Consider the following 22,871-nt stretch of genomic DNA (forward strand, 5'->3'; position numbering starts at 1 on the left):
AATATTTGCAAATTTTATTAGAAAAAATATATTTGTTGTCATTACAGAAAATTAATGGAACTATCTGGTAGAATGATGGTGGAAACAGATTGTGTCATATTTTATCGGTCCATATACAGTACTGATCAACTCTTGTAGTAGATTCTATACAAAGTAGTCCTTTGGTATCGCTGTACAACTTTATCACAGGGCAATGTCTATCACATCACCGCTTCCTCATGGTTCTGGCAGCCATAGTTAAAAAAGCGATACAATACTGAATCTTCTGGGACAACGACCCATTTCTTAAAACTTGACTTTGTTCTTGGTTTCGCAGTCCCTTTAGATGACTATACCGCCAATACTTTTAGAAAGCCAATAAATGTTTTCTGGTTAATACTTAACTTTAACTCATTGAGTAAATTTTTTTTTCTTACATAGAATCAATTTAACTTTGTCTACACCATTGATGCATTTTATCAAACATGGTATATTTCTTCCTCAGCTTCACTACTGGCATCTTGTGGTGCCGGCGCTTGTAGTTTTCGTATAGGATGTGATCTCAATATCTGCCACCCACGACTGTTACCTTTCTGTATTACTGATGGCACATTTTCACCGGGCAATTCCCTTTTTTGCGGTTCTTTGTACACTTGTGGCAGCTCAAGATAGGTCTTGCGCATACCTGTTGCGTCACCATGTAATTCTCTATGTTGAGTTTCTGATGTACTTGGTAGCCCATGTAAATCCATCTCTGTGACCTGCAGGGTGGGAAGATTGGAATTTATGGTTGAGGAAAAAGTTCTGTCCGATCTGGGGATATTGTGGACTTGTTCATCGAGGTGGTCTCCTTCATGTCCGTTGAATGCGTCAACATAACGGCGAATCTTGTGTGGACTTGGGTCTTTCTTCAGCACCACACTGGAATTCAAACCGAAATTAATCCTATGAAATTGTTTGAAGCAAACATTTTTTTCCCAAAATGATGCCATGGTTTAGCAACAAATTCTGTTCTGCAATATTCAATTTTTACCCAAATAACCATTAAATTGATAATATAGCATTTGCGATCAAATTAGGCATTATTGACCTGAACTTACCGGAGATACCATCGATCCCCCAAGTCATACTCTCTGCCACACACTCCAGTTCGTGGCCAGAGACATTGAGGGACCTTCCTTTCTAACATAACAGTGGTAGCAGCTACCTGTGGTAATAGAAGAAGGGCAGGCGATTTAAGTAATATTCGAAAATCACTAGTCAACCGTACAAGAGCCAGATTCACACAAGATGACCTGGCTACATGAGATTCATCTGAAATTTAACCTTGTGCAAAAGGTCTAATATGACTAGCTTGAGATATATATTTATAATTAAACTACAATAGTAAGTTCAAGTTTACAACCACACTAAATAATGCTAAGGTGCCACTTTTGTTTTCCCCTAGAAGAATATTTTTCAACATGCAAATCCCCCAAACTTTTATAGTTACTGTACCTGAGCTCTCCACAGCTCGTCCCGGTCCTGTGCCACCCTCCAGTGAGTGTCCCCCATCATGGCTATAAGAAGGTTTAACATGAGGAGATTGGCAATGATGGTGAAGGTAAAATACACAACGTGGAATACATAGGGAAGGTCAACATCATAGTTTGTTGGAGAGTTGATGACATTGAGGAAGAGTTCAAAGGTGCTGAACAGCGACATAGGGTAGTTGTAGAATTGTCCAAGCTGGGAAGAGTCCTCGGTCTGGAATATGATGTAAAAAGCTGCAGAAAAGAATGCAAAGTTCTATTGTAAAGCAACTATTTTTTGGAAGAATTGACTTTTTATTTATTTTTTTATTTTTTTTTTTTAAATGAATGCCTTTTTGGTCTGTACCATTATTGTAAAACAAGTCAGTAAATGTTACTTACTGGTAGCATATCCAAAAATGACCACAACCATCAGCCAGCAGAACCGAAGCAAGTCCCCAAAAATCATCTGGAGAAAGACAAATATTGTAACTTTTCTCAACACTACTATTTTTGATGGTGGCACATGCAACAAATGGAACTTATGCCAAATCCAGACATCCATCACGTGTACCTTGACAGACAACTTGCAGACATACAATGTGACAAGTGTTTGAAGGGTTTTTCTTTTGGGTCTACTCAGTCTATTGATCTGAAGGTGACGTTATGGTGAGAGCGATGTAATAAAATCTGAATACCTTATGAATCATGATGGTAAATGGTCCAAGCATCTGAAATCCACGAGCAAAATACATGACGTAACACCATCCCAGTACTAGCATGATAGACATTGGGATGACCTCTCCATCGGTGTTGGTAAGTCTCAGAATTAGTGTCACCAGAACCAGACATGGGAAAGAAATTCTGTGGGGGTCACAGAATACACACATTAAGAATTAAATGGATATGGACAAAATTGAAAATCTACAAGAGACCTCCACTCGTAGGTGAAATAGCAATCTTTAGCTTTATAACTTCAGAAAAACGTAAAAATCCAAGACAGGTCAAGATTTGAAAAACAAAACCACACACAACACAGCCACCTCTGACGCATTATGCGGTTTGAACACAAGAACCAGTAACTAGAGTCCCATGGGCCCTGGTGCAAAATTTGGATTTGGGCCCCCACCTGCATGTTGGTCAGATGTATGGGCCCTTAAAGCATTCTAGATCGCTTAAAGACATGTGTTTGCCCCCCGTATAATGTACACCGTCGTGGCTCCTTCTTGTAATAATCTCCCCCATTCTGGGTTCCATGCTATAGCATTCCCCCCCCCCCATCCTGGTACAATCGCTTCTATTCGGTTATTCTCCAGCACTTTTTAAAAAAGAAATAAATGATTTTATTCAGTAAGCGCAAAAGAAGAAACAAGTTGACATTTCAATAGCAAATCTCAAAAAGTTCCAAGCAGACAAGGAAAATTTTTTGTCACGTTTTTTGACCATGGACGAGACCTGGATCCACCACTTTGATCCAGAAACTAAACAATCGATGACATGGAAACGAGCCGACGCCGAAGAAATTCAAAGTGTCAAGCTCAGCAGGGAAGGTTATGGCGTCCGTTTTTTTGGGACGCTGAAGGAAGTATTATGGTGGACTATTTGGAGAAGGGAGCCACTATTACGGGCTCCTACTGCGCAGAACAAATAAGAAGATTGCGGGAGGCTATCAATGAGAAAAGGCGCGGCAAACTGCGGGCTGGAGTGTTGTTTCACCAAGATAACGTGCTGGCTCACAAAGCTGCAGTTGCCATGGCCACCATTCAAGAAGCGGGCTTTGAACTGGTGGAACACCCCCCCCCCCTATTCGCCAGATGTAGCCCCCAGTGACTTTTCTCTTTCCTCGGCTCAAGGAACACCTCCGGGGCAAGAAATTTGACGACAATAAGACGTGATAACCGCTGTTGGGGATTTTTTTGAGGGTCAAGATCAAGAATTTTTTTTCGAAGGGAATTCTAAGTTTAAAAAAAGAGATGGACTAAATGTATAGACTTGTTAGGAGACTATGTAGAAAAATACATTTTTTTTTTTTACTATATTCATTGTGTTTAGTATTAATTATCATTACTTTGGATCACCCCTCGTAGCTATTCGGATAAGGAGTTAGCCGAAGCTATTCGCTCATCTCTAGTAAATAAGATTACTTCCCCTATCGAAGATGAAACAGCCATTTTTACATAGGTCATATAAAGATTAAGAGGAGACATTGGCGATACCATTGAGCTTCTTACATAATAAGGGTAAATGGTCCTCCTTGTACGGCATGGGTCAGATATGTTGCTTCTCGAATCTGAAACAGGTCCGGAATCTATGGAGATATGTTAGCTAGCATTAACTGCATTGTTTAAATAAGCGGCGATGCACAAAATACAATGCAGAACGGTATTCGTGGACTATGTAACTTAGTCCAGTCCTTACCTTTAGTAATAAGATTAGAATTGCTCCTACAACACTAATCATTTCTCCCGCCAGACGTAGGTAATCTTCAGATGTGACATACGATTCCTACAATTAAAAAAACAAAAACAAAAAACTACATGCATTAGTGAAAGGAGGTTGAGCCAACTACTTCCTTCACGTGTTAACATATTCTTACCTGTATTTTATTATTTTTATGACTGGAATATCTAAACGACTTTATGGAGGTATTACTATTTGGCACGGTTTGGCAGTGCTATTAGGCTGAAATTACTGTGCTATCCTCTGGTTCTTTTCTTTATGGAATAGAATACTGAAAGCACCACCAATGGTCATTGGCCTCAATATTTGCTCATCTAGAAATATATGTTATGAATTGAAAGGATACCTATCATGACAATTTTACGATTTAGGTGGATTATACGTCATCAACGCACTTGCAGTCTTATTTGCATGTGGCTTTTAAGTTCAATGTCTCAGATATGGAAAATTGATGCCCATGTTGGAGTAATTACTTTTTTATTGTTATTCTGCACCCTGTGCATCCACAGCACTGGTTTGATCAGAAATATTTAGTCGTGACATGTTCCCTCTAGACACTATTATTGGGGACATTTTCATGTAGGTACAATATAGCAATATAATTAATGCACATTTCTGGGACCATTTTTCGGCTTTTCTTCTATGAATAGAAAAAGGGGAGGCACAACATGTCCAATGGGCCTTTGTTTTTTGTCTCATCAAGTTCCCAAATATCACAAGATAAACCAAAAGACAAATGATGCTAGAAAATATGTAGTTGACCACTAGGGAATGTACCGCAATAGATATCTGGGCATACTAACTAGACCGCTGATAGCCTTGGTAGGTTCGTTGTTCGCCCTCCATTGTGGTACTGTTTAACAAAATCAGTTGTAATATTTTAGATTGTTGAAATACTTGTGAGATATTTTGTTGTACCATTTTCTTTTACTTTTCGTTTATCTTGTAATAGTTCTGTGAATCTTATTCAGCCAGATGCTTTTGGTTATAGGAATATTAACTGGCTCAAAATTTCCAAGTATATGGATTTCTGTTAAAATTACCACCCCCAAAAAGGTTAAAAAAAACAACTAACAATGAAAGGGGTTCCCTCATAGCAAAGTGCATGGAAGTTTATGGAACGTTTCAGCCAAAGCCCAAAGAATTAAAAAAAAAAAAAAAACAAAGTGGGCAGATCAACCAAGTAGCGATTTGATTTGTTGTTGTATTGAAGCAGATACAAAAGTAGGGTCACTTGTGACAAAAGTTAACATATTTGCATATTACAAATATTGAATTTTCACCAACTTCCCCTTACATCGACAAAAATGGAATTAAAAAAAAAAATTTCTAGTACATCTAAACGAGTCTGGTCAAATTAGCTGCCATTGTGTGTAAATGGAAAAAACAACAACAAAGAAATGGCCGGACAAGGAGAACTCAAGGAGTTATATTTATGGATGTTTTACGATATTTAGGGGGAAACACTCTACAAACGTTTTGACAACATATTTATGACAAGTGGCAATGAGACCGCACATAATGGTACGCTACGAATGTTTTTTTACATGGCCAAAGATACTTAAAATCTGTCATCATTACTAAAAGAAAAAAAAAATTGTTCATCTTGTCAATCACCAAGGAATTTATACAAGTATTTGAAGTTACAAGAAACTCAAACAACCCTTATGATCCTCCCTCCTGCCTGCAGGAAGTCTGCATTGCGACCTCACCACTGGGTCAGAGAAACAACCCTAGCTGGTAGCTTTTTATTTACTGCCTCCTTGTCAGGTCGTGCATAATAATAAAACAATAAGACATATTTCCCAGAATGTAAATTCTAAATTCAATTATAAATCCTTTACTTTACTTATTTTATAATGATTTAGAGTTGTCCGAATTTTCTGCTCCATTCACATTCAAAGCAAATCTAACTATTTATATATATTAAAAAAAAAAAAATGCTGGTTTCTTTAAAAAAAAAAAAAAAAAAGTTATTTTGACAGTGTGTAAAATATAGACAAGATTCTCACTTTTAGGGTCTTCTGCACCAGAATTGTGATGTCCCTGGGATCAGTCCTGTTGTCTGGTCTTGGTCTAAGAGGTCGGTACACACAACTTAGAGACACAATGGTCATGTACAGAATGTAAAGAGCAGCCAAGGTCCAGAAATACGGACGTCCGAACTTCTGCCACTTTGTGCTGACCAGCTCCTTTACTGGAGATAGGTCCAATATCCGTCGTGCCTGGAAACAAAATGGAGATTTTCATGAAAAATATGTAATACAGGCTCCAACTAATTAAGTATCAAGCACCTTTGCATCATTGATTTATTACTTAAAAAGGGCTGTCAGCGCGGAGGACTATTCAAACTAAAGTACCGCTGCTTGGTGCTTCACGGCACTGCCAAAAATTTATTTACACCTTTACAACTACTTATTTTCCCCTCAATCTCAAGGCACCATAATACACTTTAATAGATAGATTGCTTTATATACACACCTCTTTTTTTTTCCCCGAAATCACCAAATCCAGTACGGAGTGAGGATCTTCCCACGTGTCAATCTCAGTCAGGTCATAGAGAAAGCAGCTAATGGGACCAAATGTCCACTGAAGTTGTCTTCTTTTTTGTACCATGTGCTGGAACATCTGGGGAAAAAAAAATTGACAAGCAGAGAAAGTGAATGTATTGTGTAAAAGCGGAATAGGTATGTGATAGATGCTTTGCCCACTTTCATTCTAAATCTTAAAGTCCACCAGATGTCTAATATAGCCAATTTGAAAATTGACCAAAATACTAATATAAATACAAGTAGAATAAGTTATAACTTCTATTTGTATACCAACTGCATGTGGTCTCTTCTGCGTACATACCACAGTGTTACCTTCCACAGCTGCCATTTTTAATGGGGTAAGGCCATCGTTGTTGTATATTTCTTCAAGCCCTTCACCATACTTCTCTTTATGATGGCACACGATAAGATCATACATCTGAGAGGCAGACATCTTATTTGGCTGTAATGTCAGGATGTGGAGGATGGTATTACCTGGAGAGAGACGAACAGATGAAAACGGTGCTAACCCCAAAACTAATACATTTTCTTGGCTACAGTCAAATAATAGCATGCTACCCCTATAGATTGCACCATAAATATTCTTACTGGGAGGGACCTAATTTACCATGAAAACCTACTAATACTTAAGGTGAGCAGACCTCAACCCAAAGTTGCTTGAAGGGCTACTTAATCATCCAGAGAAACCACGCTACACACCAATGAAGGAAAGGACCCTAAAACTTGTCTGAAGACGCACGCTTGTTTTAATAGTCGTGTTGCAAGGCTCAGTTGAGGGTCGAAAACTTGACATATTTGGTGGCACGAACGATTGGTTATTCTTTCTGTGAGAAATGTGCTTTTTTTTCTCCTGCCCCCCAAAAATCATAGCCAATAACGCTCTATAAACAGAAAGGTCTTAAGGAGAGCCACCCCTGGCACATGAAAAAAAATAAATAAAGCTGGTGCAAGATGATAATACATGTGAACTTTGTGTAAATTACTTACCGTTAGAGTCTTTGGCATTAGCATCAGCTCCTTCTTGCAATATCAGTCGAACCAGCTCTGCATTACCTACACATGCGGCAAATGAAAGAATGTGCTCTCCTGTAATGAGAAAAAAAAAGAAAAGTTACATCCTTACACCAGATGACGTGGACTCTTATTGAAAGGACTTAGTTTCATGAACCAAAGCTAAGGAGCTTTGTACGAGAACAGTCTCCGCTTTGGAAGACTCAAGCTGTCCATGTGTTCCATGGACAGTCCGTGTGTTTGCGGCTGTCCATAGCTGAGAAGTAAGCAGATGGATGACCAGAGATGAAACTTCCTGTATTAAGAGTTAAAATGTGTTGAAATAATCAATTTAAAAAGAGTTTGTCTGGAGGATAGAAATACACTTTTAAAGTGCGCCAGCTGGTTAAAATATAAAAAGCAAAATTCATAATGACCAATCCTCTTCTTGATCCCATCTGGAAATGGCTGAAATGAAAGCTCAGCAAATTCACAGCTACAGGGATGACCAGGATTAGTCACGGGTTGGCTGATGAGCCACTCACTGACATTTCTAGTGTGTCAAGATGGGGTCAGTTAGAAACCTGAGAAAGTGCTGGGAGAAAGTGGATTGGCAAGGATGACTATAGCTTTATTTTTACATTTTTCAGGCCATTTTGAAATGGTTTTTGAGAAAAGTAAAAGCAAATTGAATAGAAGTATGGTATCTTAAAATCCTAAACTACGTTTCCTATACGTCTAGTGTTTTAGGTTTACAGCTCCTATGCGGATCAATGTGTTTCTGTGGTTAGACTACAAAAAAACCCATGTAGTCTGATCCTTCAGTCATACTCCATTCTATTCACCCCTTACTCTTTGCCAACATTTATTTAGCAAGTGGGGATAAATTGTATGAACTAATGACACTTAGAATATTTTTTGAGTGGGCAATTAGTAGTTTCGTTACAACTTAATGAATAGTTACTCACCATAATAAAAGGAATCGGGCTTGAATTGGAAATAAGTGCCGACAGCCCGGGGAGTGCGAACATCGGCTCGATTCTTAATCAGCTCCTGAACAATCGCCACATTCTGTCTCATGACAGCGAGATGTAAGGCTGTCTGACCTATCAGACAAAGTGCAAGAACATTTGTTTCAAGGAATTTATGTCAAATGATTGCAGGTAAATATCTAGTATACAAGCTAAAATATTGCTTAATGTGAGCTGAGGAGCATCTACAAGGAGACAACTGGAAAGAAAATTGAAAATTTCATAATGCAGAGCAGGGCCAGACTGGCCATCTGGCAAATGCCAGAAGGGCCTGTCTGGTTGTGGGCTGCCTTGTCTGCTACAGTGTTAACATAATCCATGTCGAAAGACACCCACACTGTTAAAAGAGTTGTAACGGAGCACAAGGTTGCTAACTCCATTTCGCTCATCACTAGTGTCTACGTAATGAATTAATGTATCAGGTCCTCCTTGTAGCCACTTTTGGGTCTGACTTTTTTGATGAGGTTCAAAATGGAGGACTTCCTTTTATAGTAACAGCATTATGGAATGTGTTAGTTCTTTGGAAATAGACAATTAGAAAATGTTATTACGCACCTTTGTAAAGGTCAGAGGTCATGGGCATATTTATCAGGTCAGGAGCATGTTGAAGCAGAACCTTCACGGACTCCAAATTATCATGTAGCACGGCCAGATGTAGCGCGGTTTCACCAACGGCTCCTAGCAAAACATTTATCAATGTTAGACACAGAAGGTGGTAGAAGTTATGGAGAGATCCAAGTTTAACAGAGCAGGCTTTATGAATGCCAATTGCTTGATATTCCTGGTAATCTACCAGATTAGAAGGTTCTACAAGGACACGTTTATGTTAGATCATTTTTCACTTTTTTATGATGGATTTTAGCATCACTGCAATGAAGATGCAAAGAAAAAAAAAAATAGCAAAGCTTGATAGTGTACTACACTTGGTCAAAATGACAAAAGAAAAGAAAAACAGAAGAACAATGGAGCATAACATAAAATCTAAACAATCACTCAGCTGTGATGGACCTGAGGAGCCCCCGGTTGGCTGCATCAGCATTTCTCAGAGAGCAGATTCTGGACACATGTTCAGTAGAGAGGATCTCATCCTCTAATATCGTATCTTCCCTTATATAGTTGTCTACCGCTTCATGTAAAAGCCAGTAAAAAACAAAAATCACCCGATTCACGAAGTTTTGATAACACATCTGATTATATTGATAATGTCATTTTCTTGTTATCTTGATAGGGGTAGAAACCAGCCGGTCCTCTCCGGTTCTGCATCAGGTTGGGATTCAGACAAATCCTATGTTCTCACCTAACGAGCATTCAACACTAAATCAACACCGAAGACTTAATAAAAAACATGCTACCACCTGTATCTGTAGTGGCACGAGATTGCTGCTGTGCTGAAAGGCGCGATGAGCCGGTGAGAGATAAGGCAGGACTAAATAATTCTCGATTTGGTAGGATGCTGGCACTCTTATTTGCCGTGATCTTAGTATAGCATTATTGTCTGGGGACAAAGTATGGGGACATTATTATATTTGCATGATACTTGTGAGAAAGCAAAGTTATGGGATTACCACCTTTTTTTTTTCCATGGTAATTGCCCCATTTTTTTGTAGGATTCAGTATATAGTTTGGTTTTAATTACAAGCTCAGTGTTTAGTCCGGGGACTCCTAAATTCTAGGACTCCGTAGAAGTCTTTTTGTGCCCCATTGACGCTCCTTACAGTATAGCAATGTGGAACTGTAATGTGACAACGAGCCTTTACATTTTACATCCAAGGTTTATAGTTCTTTTACACGTACATTGATCGATTTCTGTCCAGTTGGACCAATACTAATGCAATTTGGTCCATCTAAAAGGGTCGAATGATCTGTTTGCAACCTACCAGAAAAAAGGTGTAAAAATTTGTATGCCATTGGTGGAAACATGTTCGGAAATCTAGGAGATGAACACACCACCAGTGTCTTACCTGTCTGTAGAGCATTAACGGCTTTACAGGACAAAAGCTTCTTAAGAGCTCGAACCCGATTCCTCTGTGCACAGAACAAGAGGGGCAATTCCTGAATCCTGCAACCCAAACAGTCCATTATTATGTATCTGCCAGCGGTTATTGTATGGACATCAATAAGGGGCGCCTCTCAGATTGAATAATTAGCTTATTTCTAGGATTTTGTTTTCTCTAGATATGTGGGGTTCCAGTTTTATCAAACCAAGGTTGGCCACACAGAAATGGCTGTTGGCCGAAAGATTGTTTGGCTGAGTCATGTCACCCAATTCTCGCAGCACTCGTTCGGCCAAGCGCTCCCGTGTTCTCCATGAGAAAGCCGCCTACACATTGACCTGTGGCTTTTCTCAGGGAGGAAAAGGTGATCGGCAGTCCAAAATCTGACAAGTCCGATAACATCTTCCCCTACCATACACATTACACTGTCGGGTTTGGCCGACATAGGCTGGCTATACACATTAAATTTAAGACAATCTACCGAGAAGGTTTAAATTATTTTTTTTACTAAAACCATTAATTACACAGTATTTTAGATAACAATGTCTTTAAATTTTTCTAATTTCTGCCTTACAAGACCCATAACATTCACTTTTCTCACAGCTTTGCTATATAAGGGCTTGGGTTTTATTCTTAACATCATTTTGTAGTATATACAAATACTTTAAAAACCATTTGGCCCAGAAGGGGGAAATAAGGAAAAACAGCAGTTTTGACAGTCTTGAATACATATCCACTAAAAAACAAAACAAAGCACACTGCATTGTATGTGCCGTAATGACTAATCTGACAAAAGCAGAGTTTTATTACTGGTTTTATATTTTAAATACTTTTTGGAATAAAAACCCTTCATTTTTGCTTTCAGGTACTAACATTCTGAGATCTAAAACTACCCCCCCCCCTCTGAGCAATTATGTCAAGGTAATTTCCCTCACTTCCTCCCCCCGCACACACACACATTCATTCATTCATAAAAAAAGGGAATTATTTTTTATTTAGAATTTTTATTCCCCCCCTCCACTCCCAAGACTAAATTGTTTTGCTACTTTCACTACTTATATTGCAGTGATAATACTGCCCCTCCTGTACAGGACTATAACTGCTATAAGGTCATAGTGAAAGGACCTATAATGTTCTTCTCAGAGCAGTTTTTCTTTTGTGGGAGTCATAAGGACAGGATTGCTTTTTCACTAAAACGAAAGAGGAGACATGTAGCAATAGGTATATACAGGTGCTCACAAAATTAGAATATCAAAAAGTTAATTCATTTCAGTTCTTCAATACAAAAACAAACTCATTATAGAGAGTCATCATTACACACAGAGTGATCTATTTCAAGAGTTTATTTCTGTTAATGTTGAGGATTATGGCTTACAGCCAATGAGAACTCAAAAGTCATTATCTCAGTAAATTAGAATACTTTATAACACCAGCTTGAAAAATGATTTTAAAATCTGAAATGTTGGACTACTGGTCAGGCAAGTTTGCTGCCAATCAAGCACAGCGATACTGTTTGTAAACCAGGTATTGGTACTTTTGGCAGTGTGGACAGGTGCCAAGTCCTGCTGGAGGATGACATTTCCATCTCCAAAAAAAAAAGCTTGTCGGCAGAGGGAAGCATGAAGTGCTGTAAAGTCTCATGGTAGATGGCTGCGCTGACTTTGGTCTTGATAAAACACAGTGGACCTACACCAGCAGATGACATGGCCCCCAAACCATCACTGATTGTGGAGACCTCACACCAGACCTCCAGCAGCTTGGATTGTGGCCTCCACTCTTCCTCCAGACTCTGGACCTTGATTTCCAAATGAAATGCAAAATTTACTTTCATCTGAGAGCAACACCTTGGACCACTGACAACAGTCCAGTTCTTTTTCTCCTTGGCCCAGGTAAGACGCTTCTGGCGTTGTCTATTGGTCATGAGTGGCCGGACACAAGGAATGTGACACTTGTAGCCCATGTCCTGGAGACGTCTGTGTGTGGTGAAGCAATGACTCCAGCAGCAGTCCACTCCTTGTGAATCTCCCCCAATTTTTTGAAAGGCCTTTTCTTAATCCTTTCAAGGCTGTGGTTATTCCGGTTGCTTGTGCACCTTTTTCTACCACACTTTTTCCTTCCACTCTCCATTAATATGCTTGGATACAGCACTCTGTGAAGAGCCGGCTTCTTTAGCAATGACCTTCTGTGGCTTCCCCTCCTTGTGGAGTGGGTCAATGACTGCCTTCTGGACATCTGTCAGGTCAGCAGTCTTCCCCAGGGCCGCCATCAGGGCGTTACTGCCCTGACTGGCGTATGGTGCCCGGTGGGCAGAGGGGGCCCGCATCGGGCTCCGTTTCATCTGCTCACCGGGCCCCTACTGGCAGGCTAAACCGGGCCCTTAACGGCGTTGTGGCATCAAAGCTATTGATGTGCAGTCCCATGCTGGCACGTCAATAGTTAACCGCCAGCCAATTGGAGGCTGGCAGCAGACGTCAGCCGCAGCGTGCACGTTGCCGGCGTCTGACATCATTGTCAGTCACTGGCGAGTGAGCGCTTCAGCTGAGTGGAGGGAGCTTTGCCTTCACCGCAGGAGCGTGGCCAGGTAAAAAAAATTTTTTTTTATTTATTTTTTTATTTTTTATTTTTTTAATTGAGAGCGGCGATCCGGGAGGCCCCAGGGCAGAATGGAGATAGGGGCCATAATTGGATCATGGGGCAGGATGGATACGATGGAGACAGATGGGGCAGGATAGGGAGATCATATGGGGAAGAATGGATACTCATGAGGGCAGGATGGGAGAACATATGGCTGATGCCAGCCAGGAATGAGATACACAGGGGCCAGGATGGCGAATATTATTACTGCAGTGATGTATTTATTTTAATTGTGTTTTGAGTATACTGTTTTAAATGGGGGGCGGTCCTGTTACTGTGTAGAGTGATACTATGTCGCCTTTTTTTCTTCATGTGGTGTAATGTAGAAGTTGGGAAAAATGTGTTCTACAAGTGGAGCTCGAGAACTTATTTCCTGCAGAGATGAGCTCTGGCTGGAATAAGTGATGGTGGTCTGTGCTGGATGAAAAACAAAGATGAAGGCCTTCACCTAGAGACGTCACTGGTGAGTCAGTGTGTTACCTATACACTGACACTATACACTGTATACTATGTACAGAGGTCGTGTGTATAATGTCAGTGATCACTGTATTACCTGTACACAGACACTGCATACTAAGTACAGATCTCCTGTGTATAATGGAACTGATGGTATTGTGTTTTATTTTATTTATTTTTTTATTACTGATCAGTATTGTAGTATTCAGTCACTATGTGGTGGTAATATGTGGTCTGGACATGGTATAGCGGTATTTGTTCTTTGAATGTGATATTATTGGTCATTTTAAAAGTTGAAAAATAAAAATATACTTAAATTGTATTGCATATTTTAACAAATATTTAATAGGTTACAGTAGAGTAGGGCCTGGCCAAAAGTGTCTAACTTGTTATGGTGGCAGCTTAAAAAAAAAAATCTTTTTGCCAAAACAAAAGCTGCCAGCTATATGTGTGATCTGGTGATGGGAACTGTTAATGTGTGATAGGTGAGAAGTGGAGTTTTTCCAAGAGAGAGCGGTGGGACTGTGGACAGGTCGACGGGTGTAGCGTGGAGGGGGGCTGGGGTGGACCCGGGGTGGAGTCTCAAGGGGGCCATGAAAATTTTGCCAGTGTGGGGCCCCGAAATTTCTAGTGGCAGCCCTTGTCTTCCCCATGATTGTGGATCTACTGAAACAGACTAAGGAACCTTTTTAAACACTTAAGAAGCCTTTGTAGGAGTTTTATTATTCTAATTTACTCAGATAATGACTATTGGGTTTTCATTAGCTGTAAGCCATAATCATCAACATTAACAGAAATAAATATATGAAATAGATCACTTGGTTTGTAATGACTTTAATATGAATTTCACTTTTTGTATTGAAGAACTGATATAAAATTAACTTTTTGGTGATAGTCTAATTTTGTGAGAAGCACCTGGAGGTTATGGGGACTTATTCTATTACACGATTAGTGTCTTTTCTTCGTTGTCAGTGCTCTGCATTCAACTATATTTTATATTTTGCCTTCTTTCTAAGAATGTTGGGGCCTCATAATCTGCAATAAAATTGTAAACATCTCCAAAAAAAAACTATAATTTTCATTTTTTAATGGGACATCAGATCCTACAAACAGTGCAGGTGGAATCCTTAATGAACTGTCTGATGTAGGGAAAAATTTTGTCTGCTTGCTTCTTATTAACCAAACAAGATGGGCAATTGTGTTAAAAAGTGGAAGGCTGTAATGGGGGGTGCAAAAAATAAAATAGTTTCATGCAGTCATTAAAGGGAACCTGTCAGCAGGATTGTGCTCAGTACCCTACAGACAGTGTCAGGTCAGCGCCGTTATTCTGATTACACTGATACATGGTGAGGAGATCTGTCTTGTGGTTGTTGTTTAATTTTTATTTGCAGTTTTCAGTTAATGATATGGAGGGGCTGTGCGTCTTTATGGCACGCTCTATTTAGATATTCATTCTTATGACAGGTCACTGATCCGTCAGTGACTTGCGCCCTATTTTCCCTACTGCATATATTATTGTGAGGTTAGGAAAAAAAAACAAAAAAAAAAAAGGAAAATGTAATTCTCTTCATCAAAATGGCACCAGTAGTGGCGCTCATGCAGTAGCAACTGTTGTGTGCTGATAAATGCTACTGCGCAAGTGCCGCCACTTTGCAGTAGCCAAATCCCCCCCCCCCACTCTAGAAAAAAGAGGGGCCGGCGGCATCTATTGCCAATGCTAATGTGCAGGCGCCACATTTTTTTTCTCTCCAGAAAAATGGTGGTGGCACTTGCACTGTAGGATCTAACAAGACGGATGCTACCGTGCAGGTGCTGCCACCGGTGCCATTTTGATGAAGTTTAATTTTTTTTTGTAACCACACAATATTCCATGCAGTATGTAAAATAGGAGGCAAGTCACTGAGGGATCAGTGACCTCTCATAAGCCCATACAGATGATTATGTAAGCAAAGCCCCACATAGCCCCAGAGCACGAGAATCTCAATAACTGAAAATAAAGACAACAACCACAAGACTGATTTCATCACTAGGTGATCAGTATAATGACGCCGACCTGACACTGTCTGAAGTTTACTCAGCACAATTCTAACGACAGGTTCACATAGAGGAGACATAAGAAATAAATGTGCCAAGACACTTGGGGTACACATGTCCTGCAAGACATTAATTTAGAGTTTGAGGCCTGACCCAATCAGGGGAGTAGTTTGTTAGCAATGGAGCCTGGCATTGCGGGAAGGGGCATGGTTTACATCTGCCAGTCATGAAATATCAAATTTCAAAACAAATAATCCAAAATTATCCATGGGATTTTGGCAGTAAGACGGTGCATGCAGTAATGTATAAATATTAACTCAATACCAGTCACTATGATGAAGCAACTGTTAGGGCAGTGAGAATCTGGAATTGCTTGCCTGAGGAGGTGGTGATGGCGAACTCAGTCGAGGGGTTCAAGAGAGGCCTGGATGTCTTCCTGGAGCAGAACAATATTGTATCATACAATTATTAGGTTCTGTAGAAGGACGTAGATCTGGGGATTTATTATGATGGAATATAGGCTGAACTGGATGGACAAATGTCTTTTTTCGGCCTTACTAACTATGTTACTATGTAATGGAGAGGCCTCTTAGCTCTTATTTTGGGTGGGAGAGAGAAGAGGAAGAGATATAGATATATATATATATATATACAGGTCCTTCTCAAAAAATTAGCATATAGTGTTAAATTTCATTATTTACCATAATGTAATGATTACAATTAAACTTTCATATATTATAGATTCATTATCCACCAACTGAAATTTGTCAGGTCTTTTATTGTTTTAATACTGATGATTTTGGCATACAACTCCTGATAACCCAAAAAACCTGTCTCAATAAATTAGCATATTTCACCCATCCAATCAAATAAAAGTGTTTTTTAATAACAAACAAAAAAACCAACAAATAATAATGTTCAGTTATGCACTCAATACTTGGTCGGGAATCCTTTGGCAGAAATGACTGCTTCAATGCGGCGTGGCATGGAGGCAATCAGCCTGTGACACTGCTGAGATGTTATGGAGGCCCAGGATGCTTCAATAGCGGCCTTAAGCTCATCCAGAGTGTTGGGTCTTGCGTCTCTCAACTTTCTCTTCACAATATCCCACAGATTCTCTATGGGGTTCAGGTCAGGAGAGTTGGCAGGCCAATTGAGCACAGTAATACCATGGTCAGTAAACCATTTACCAGTGGTTTTGGCACTGTGAGCAGGTGCCAGGTCGTGCTGAAAAATGAAATCTTCATCTCCATAAAGCATTTCAGCCGATGGAAGCATGAAGTGCTCCAAAATCTCCTGATAGCTAGCTGCATTGACCCTGCCCTTGATGAAACACAGTGGACCAACACCAGCAGCTGACATGGCACCCCACACCATCACTGACTGTGGGTACTTGACACTGGACTTCAAGCATTTTGGCATTTCCTTCTCCCCAGTCTTCCTCCAGACTCTGGCACCTTGATTTCCGAATGACATGCAAAATTTGCTTTCATCAGAAAAAAGTACTTGGGACCACTTAGCAACAGTCCAGTGCTGCTTCTCTGTAGCCCAGGTCAGGCGCCTCTGCCGCTGTTTATGGTTCAAAAGTGGCTTTACCTGGGGAATGCGGCACCTGTAGCCCATTTCCTGCACACGCCTGTGCACGGTGGCTCTGGATGTTTCCACACCAGACTCAGTCCACTGCTTCCTCAGGTTCCCCAAGGTCTGGAATCGGTCCTTCTCCACAATCTTCCTCAGGGTCCGGTCTCCTCTTCTCGTTGTACAGCGTTTTCTGCCACATTGTTTCCTTCCAACAGACTTACCATTGAGGTGCCTTGATACAGCACTCTGGGAACAGCCTATTTGTTGAGAAATTTCTTTCTGGGTCTTACCCTCTTGCTTGAGGGTGTCAATGATGGCCTTCTTGACATCTGTCAGGTCGCTAGTCTTACCCATGATGGGGGTTTTGAGTAATGAACCCGGCAGGGAGTTTATAAAAGCCTCAGGTATCTTTTGCATGTGTTTAGAGTTAATTAGTTGATTCCGAAGATTAGGGTAATAGGTCGTTTAGAGAACCTTTTCTTGATATGCTAATTTATTGAGACAGGTTTTTTGGGTTCTCAGGAGTTGTATGCCAAAATCATCAGTATTAAAACAATAAAAGACCTGACAAATTTCAGTTGGTGGATAATGAATCTATAATATATGAAGGTTTAATTGTAATCATTACATTATGGTAAATAATGAAATTTAACACTATATGCTAATTTTTTGAGAAGGACATATATATATATATATATATATATATATATATATATATATATATATTTTAGAGAGCGAGAGCGAGAGCGAAATCTGTTGGTAAAAACCAGAAATCGTTGACAAGTTCTACAGATTTGATCAAATTCTCCTGGGAAAGTTCTATTTGCACTCATTTCATTCTATGCGAACAGAATTTGCCATTTTAAAAGGACATTTTTTTTTTTATACTCTTCAGTCTCTCCAGACCCTAGGACTGGGGTGTAACAATAGGGGCAAGAGTTTTAGTCTTCCCCAGGCCTTGGAACCTATAGGGGTGGCCCAAAATGTCCCTTTGGTCAATATAATATTGTTAACCCCTTCACCAGCTTGCGAGTTGTCATTCTTTTTTGCTCCCCTTCTTACCAGAGCATTAGCTTTTTATTTTTCCATCAATATGGCTGCTCGAGGGCTCGTTTTTATGCAGGACAAGTTGTACTTTTGAACATCACCATTGATTCTAAGTGCAGTGACATTGCAATTTTTTTAAACTTATTTTTTTTTTTTTAACTTGCCATGTTTGCTAAATGCTAAAACTGACCTGGCAATATGATTCTCCAGGTCATTACGAGTACGCAGATACCAATGAATAGTTTTTTTTATTTAACCCTGGAAAAAAATAAAATAAAATTTGCCTATGTCGCCATTTTCTGAGACCCTCAGCGTCTCCATTTTTTATTGCGCACCAAGCTGGCTGATTAATGGATACCATTTTATGGTAGATACGATGTTTGATTGCTTATTATTGCAATGTTGCGGCGGACAATAAAAAAAAAGTAATTTTTTTCATGTTACGCCATTTATCGATTAGGATAATTTACTTTATATATTGTTAGATCGGATATTGCTGAGAGCAGGGATACCAGATGCTTTTTTTTTGTTGTTGATTTTTCTATAGACATATAAAAGAAATCACGATCTCCCATGTACACCAGCAATGGGCCAGTGTTCATAGAGATTGGCACTGGCAGGCATGGGGGTCTTCTGCAGACCACTGGCTGTCATGACTACCCATCAGCGGCCCGCGATCACACGACAGGGGCACCGATGGGTGAGTGACACTCCTTGTAGAGAGTGTTAAATGCCGTTGTAAGTGATTGACGGTGGCATTTACCTGCCGGGGTGGATCTCGGGACAAGGTCATGAAAGGGGTTGAGGACCTATGACAGTTTGGGGCCGTGCTGGAGATTTTGCCTTTGATCTCAGCAGCTTCAAGTTGTGCCACTGCCTCAGAGCAAAACAAAAAACACATGCCTCAGTTCTGTCAGGCTGCCGTCACACTATCAGTATGTGGTCAGTGTTTTACATCAGTATTTGTAACCAAAACCAGGAGTGGATGATCAATACAGAAGTGGTGCAGATGTTTCTATTATACTTTTCCTCTAATTGTTCCACTCCTGGTTTTGGCTACAAACACTGATGTAAAATACTGACCAAATACTGCTGGTGTGACGGCAGCCTCATTGGGAAATGTGAAACGTTTTGGTAATTGGAATGTGTTTGTGAAAATAAAAATAAAATGATTCACAGCTACACTGCTGTGTAATGCAAGAGCTGGATCCTCAGCTACACTGCTGTGTAATGCAAGAGCTGGATCCTCAGCTACACTGCTGTGTAATGCAAGAGCTGGATCCTCAGCTACACTGCTGTGTAATGCAAGAGCTGGATCCTCAGCTACACTGCTGTGTAATGCAAGAGCTGGATCCTCAGCTACACTGCTGTGTAATGCAAGAGCTGGATCCTCAGCTACACTGCTGTGTAATGCAAGAGCTGGATCCTCAGCTACACTGCTGTGTAATGCAAGAGCTGGATCCTCAGCTACACTGCTGTGTAATGCAAGAGCTGGATCCTCAGCTACACTGCTGTGTAATGCAAGAGCTGGATCCTCAGCTACACTGCTGTGTAATGCAAGAGCTGGATCCTCAGCTACACTGCTGTGTAATGCAAGAGCTGGATCCTCAGCTACACTGCTGTGTAATGTAAGAGCTGGATCCTCAGCTACACTGCTGTGTAATGCAAAAGCTGGATCCACAGCTACACTGCTATGTAATGTAAGAGCTGGATCCTCAGCTACACTGCTGTGTAATGCAAGAGCTGGATCCTCAGCTACACTGCTGTGTAATGCAAAAGCTGGATCCACAGCTACACTGCTGTGTAATGTCCTCCAAGCTGCAGCTTCTTTAGTGTTGGACTCACAGCTATACTGGTCAGTAAAGCTGTAAAATGTAAAATTTAGCTGCTGCATTTTATCTTAAACCAATTCTAGCTTATACTTCTGTATGATGTCCTCTCTTCTTCTGCTTTCTATCAAGCATTTATCTCAACCAGCTGCTGTTCCGGAACTAGTGCTAGATATTAGACAGGAGAGTAGGAATTCCTCTTGTCTGTGCGTGTTGTATATGGGAGACATTATAGAAGCTATTTTCCTTCCACTAGCTCACAGACAACTGAAAATTAGGGGTAAACTCTCTTTCAAATCAAACCATTACCTTAGCAGGCACAGGATAGGAACACAAACGGCTGTCTTTAGATGAAGACTTTTTTTGAAGATTCTGGTTTGGATAAATAGCCCAGGTCATGTTGGAAGGCTCATTAAAGGGGGAAGACATTTAATATAGGATAAGTGGCATAGAGAACTAGCTTTGCTCTTCTTGGGAGAGAGCCAATTTGCATGCCCTTGTCCCAGGGAGCACTGCATGGCCAACATCTCTATCTCGAGAAGCGATCTCTCTTAAACAAACAGAATCCACAGACTAGTACACAACCCTCACCTCTTCTGCTGGCGCAAGTTCATTTCACAAGTGCTTTCCTTAGGACTCTGTTTCCACCACAAAGTCATTGTTGTGCCGAGTTCTCTTATTTTGTCTCACAGGCTAATTTTATTGTCAAACAAACTGTAGCACGATCCCTTTAAGTGGTTAAAGTTCGGCAAAACTCTTGGCTCTCATCAGTCAGGCTGGGGAAATAATATGCAGGCAACGATGTTTGACGAGTTTCTTTTCTGGGTCACCGTCACAGCCGTCAATGGGCAATCATCATATGGAGACACCTGTGAGGTTCAAACATATATATAGCGTCAGGGCACATGTCTTGTCTACAGATACAAGCAATTCCAATGTACAACTTAGAAACATTGTAAAGAAATTTCCTCCCAGAACTTTCCATAGTTCCCCACAATGACCATGCCTCCATAAACCGTGCCAGGCATTAACCTTATTATCAGTGTCAGCTACAAAGTGTAATGTCCGCCCTAATAGCGCTGCCCCTAAAGTGTTCCTTACGAATGGAGATAGCGAATATTTCAATATTCTGTTCACATTACAGTCACAGTATTTGCAATATTCGCCGACCATCATTGGAGTAGAAATGAACGTCAAACATAAGTTCGGCACAAATATGGCAAATTCAGATTCCGCAATCATTTTCCAAATATATTTTCTCATCTTTACTTATGAACACTGGATGATCGAGAATGCCCCCAACAACAGGGCGAAACGGCCAGTCCAGTGTGAGCGTACCCTTAGGGTATGTTAACATGTTCGGAACACACTTTGGTCTCAGTTTTGCTTTTTTTTTGTTTTGTTTTTTGAGATTATATGGATCTATTCATCCAATTTTTGTCTGTGGATCCATCTTTATGGCACTATTTTTTACTTTTGCGTTTTTAAGAATATATACAAATAGTTTAAGTTTCTCCTACCAATTACCCAATAAAAATTGGATAGCACTCGAATGACACATGAATGGCATCAGTCTGCTGTTTTATTTCCAAGGCCCGAATGAAATTAATTGTTGAGTTTGATCGCTAAGGGCGAGAAGTTTCATCCGTGTTTTTGATCCAATCTTCAACAGTTGGACCCTTGTGTTCAATTTTACCTTCAGAATTTCAGCAGATTTTTGTGGAAAAAAAAAATTGATTTTTTTCAAAGCTTTTCCAAACAAACAATATGTAAAATTGGATACCACAAAGAAAGCTGTCCAATTTTTTCATGGCTCTATAGATTTGCATTGGAGAGACTGAGCAGAGAATCGGATCAATATCGGACAGGTCTCCTTGTTTTGGGAACCACTTGGGTCAGCATAAATACCGGGAATAGCTCCATCGCTTAGAATAAATACAAGTTTGATCTGTGAAAAAGCAAAAACACAAAAAAAAAAAAAAAAAAACACGCACGCAGAGACCTTGTACATAAAATACTGAATAAGCTGAAGCAAAAATAAAAAAGTAAAATATAATACGGACATGAAAAAAAACAAAACAAAGAGCACATCACTATGGAACATTTCTCTAATTAGTGATTGCAAGAGTTTCTTTGAAAGTACCGTACTTTTGCAAAATTATTTTACCAAAAAAAAAAAAAAAGTAAAATGGGCAGCACAAAAAAAGAGTAAAATAAACTAAGGAATGAAAAACAAAAAAAAAACAAAACAAAAAAACAAAAGTCTAAAAACTTCAACATGTGAAACGAAAATGTGAAGGCTTAAAATATACAGTATGCTGGGAGATGTAGTTTTTCCAAAAGGTAAAAAGCTAGGAGTTGTAGACCGCTGAGATACTATATATCACAAATGTAAAACACCTAATGGATAGAAATAGGAGACTTACCCAAGCAAGCGAATTGCCGACATCTTCTACGATAAGGACAATATTCCCAGGCCTGGAATTACTCCCGGACCTCGTGTTTTAGAAGCGGCCGCCCTGCTTCCTCCGGTCCGTGGACCCACGTTTCTCGCTTCTGGTCAGACCCAGTTTTTTTCCTCCAAATGCCTTTACTGAGCTGAACTTAATAAACTTGCTGGGCTGGTTACTGGGAGCACAGGCACTTTACACACAACCAGTCCACAGGGGGTTAAACTCAAACAAAGGGCTTTCCCCTCACTCATTATCACCTGAGATGTCATCATCAGCAATTAAGGGCCTCATTAACCCTTCATGGCCTCAAACAGGTAGAG

At 40.1% G+C, this 22,871-nt stretch overlaps 1 protein-coding gene across 2 annotated transcripts; it reads right to left on the minus strand.

The window, feature by feature from the left end:
• On the minus strand, positions 1-22,731 carry LOC138666080 (transient receptor potential cation channel subfamily V member 6-like). Of its 2 annotated transcripts, XM_069754207.1 has the most exons (16): positions 22,525-22,731; positions 20,690-20,967; positions 10,485-10,582; positions 9,079-9,201; positions 8,461-8,598; positions 7,490-7,588; positions 6,804-6,976; positions 6,432-6,578; positions 5,963-6,175; positions 3,909-3,995; positions 3,722-3,798; positions 2,189-2,354; positions 1,893-1,959; positions 1,477-1,745; positions 1,080-1,186; positions 1-900 (listed from the first exon to the last, which is right to left on the minus strand). In XM_069754207.1, the coding sequence occupies exons 2-16, from the start codon at positions 20,755-20,757 to the stop codon at positions 459-461; spliced, it is 2,274 nt and encodes a 757-aa protein (XP_069610308.1). In that variant the 5' UTR covers positions 20,758-20,967; positions 22,525-22,731; the 3' UTR covers positions 1-458. The 2 variants fall into 2 exon arrangements, with proteins under 2 accessions (XP_069610308.1, XP_069610309.1); XM_069754208.1 differs by lacking the exons at positions 10,485-10,582; positions 20,690-20,967; positions 22,525-22,731 and adding an exon at positions 10,318-10,377.
• Between the last annotated feature and the right edge of the window lie 140 nt (positions 22,732-22,871).

Source organism: Ranitomeya imitator, chromosome 2, assembly GCF_032444005.1.
Source record: "Ranitomeya imitator isolate aRanImi1 chromosome 2, aRanImi1.pri, whole genome shotgun sequence".
NCBI lineage: Eukaryota > Metazoa > Chordata > Amphibia > Anura > Dendrobatidae > Ranitomeya > Ranitomeya imitator.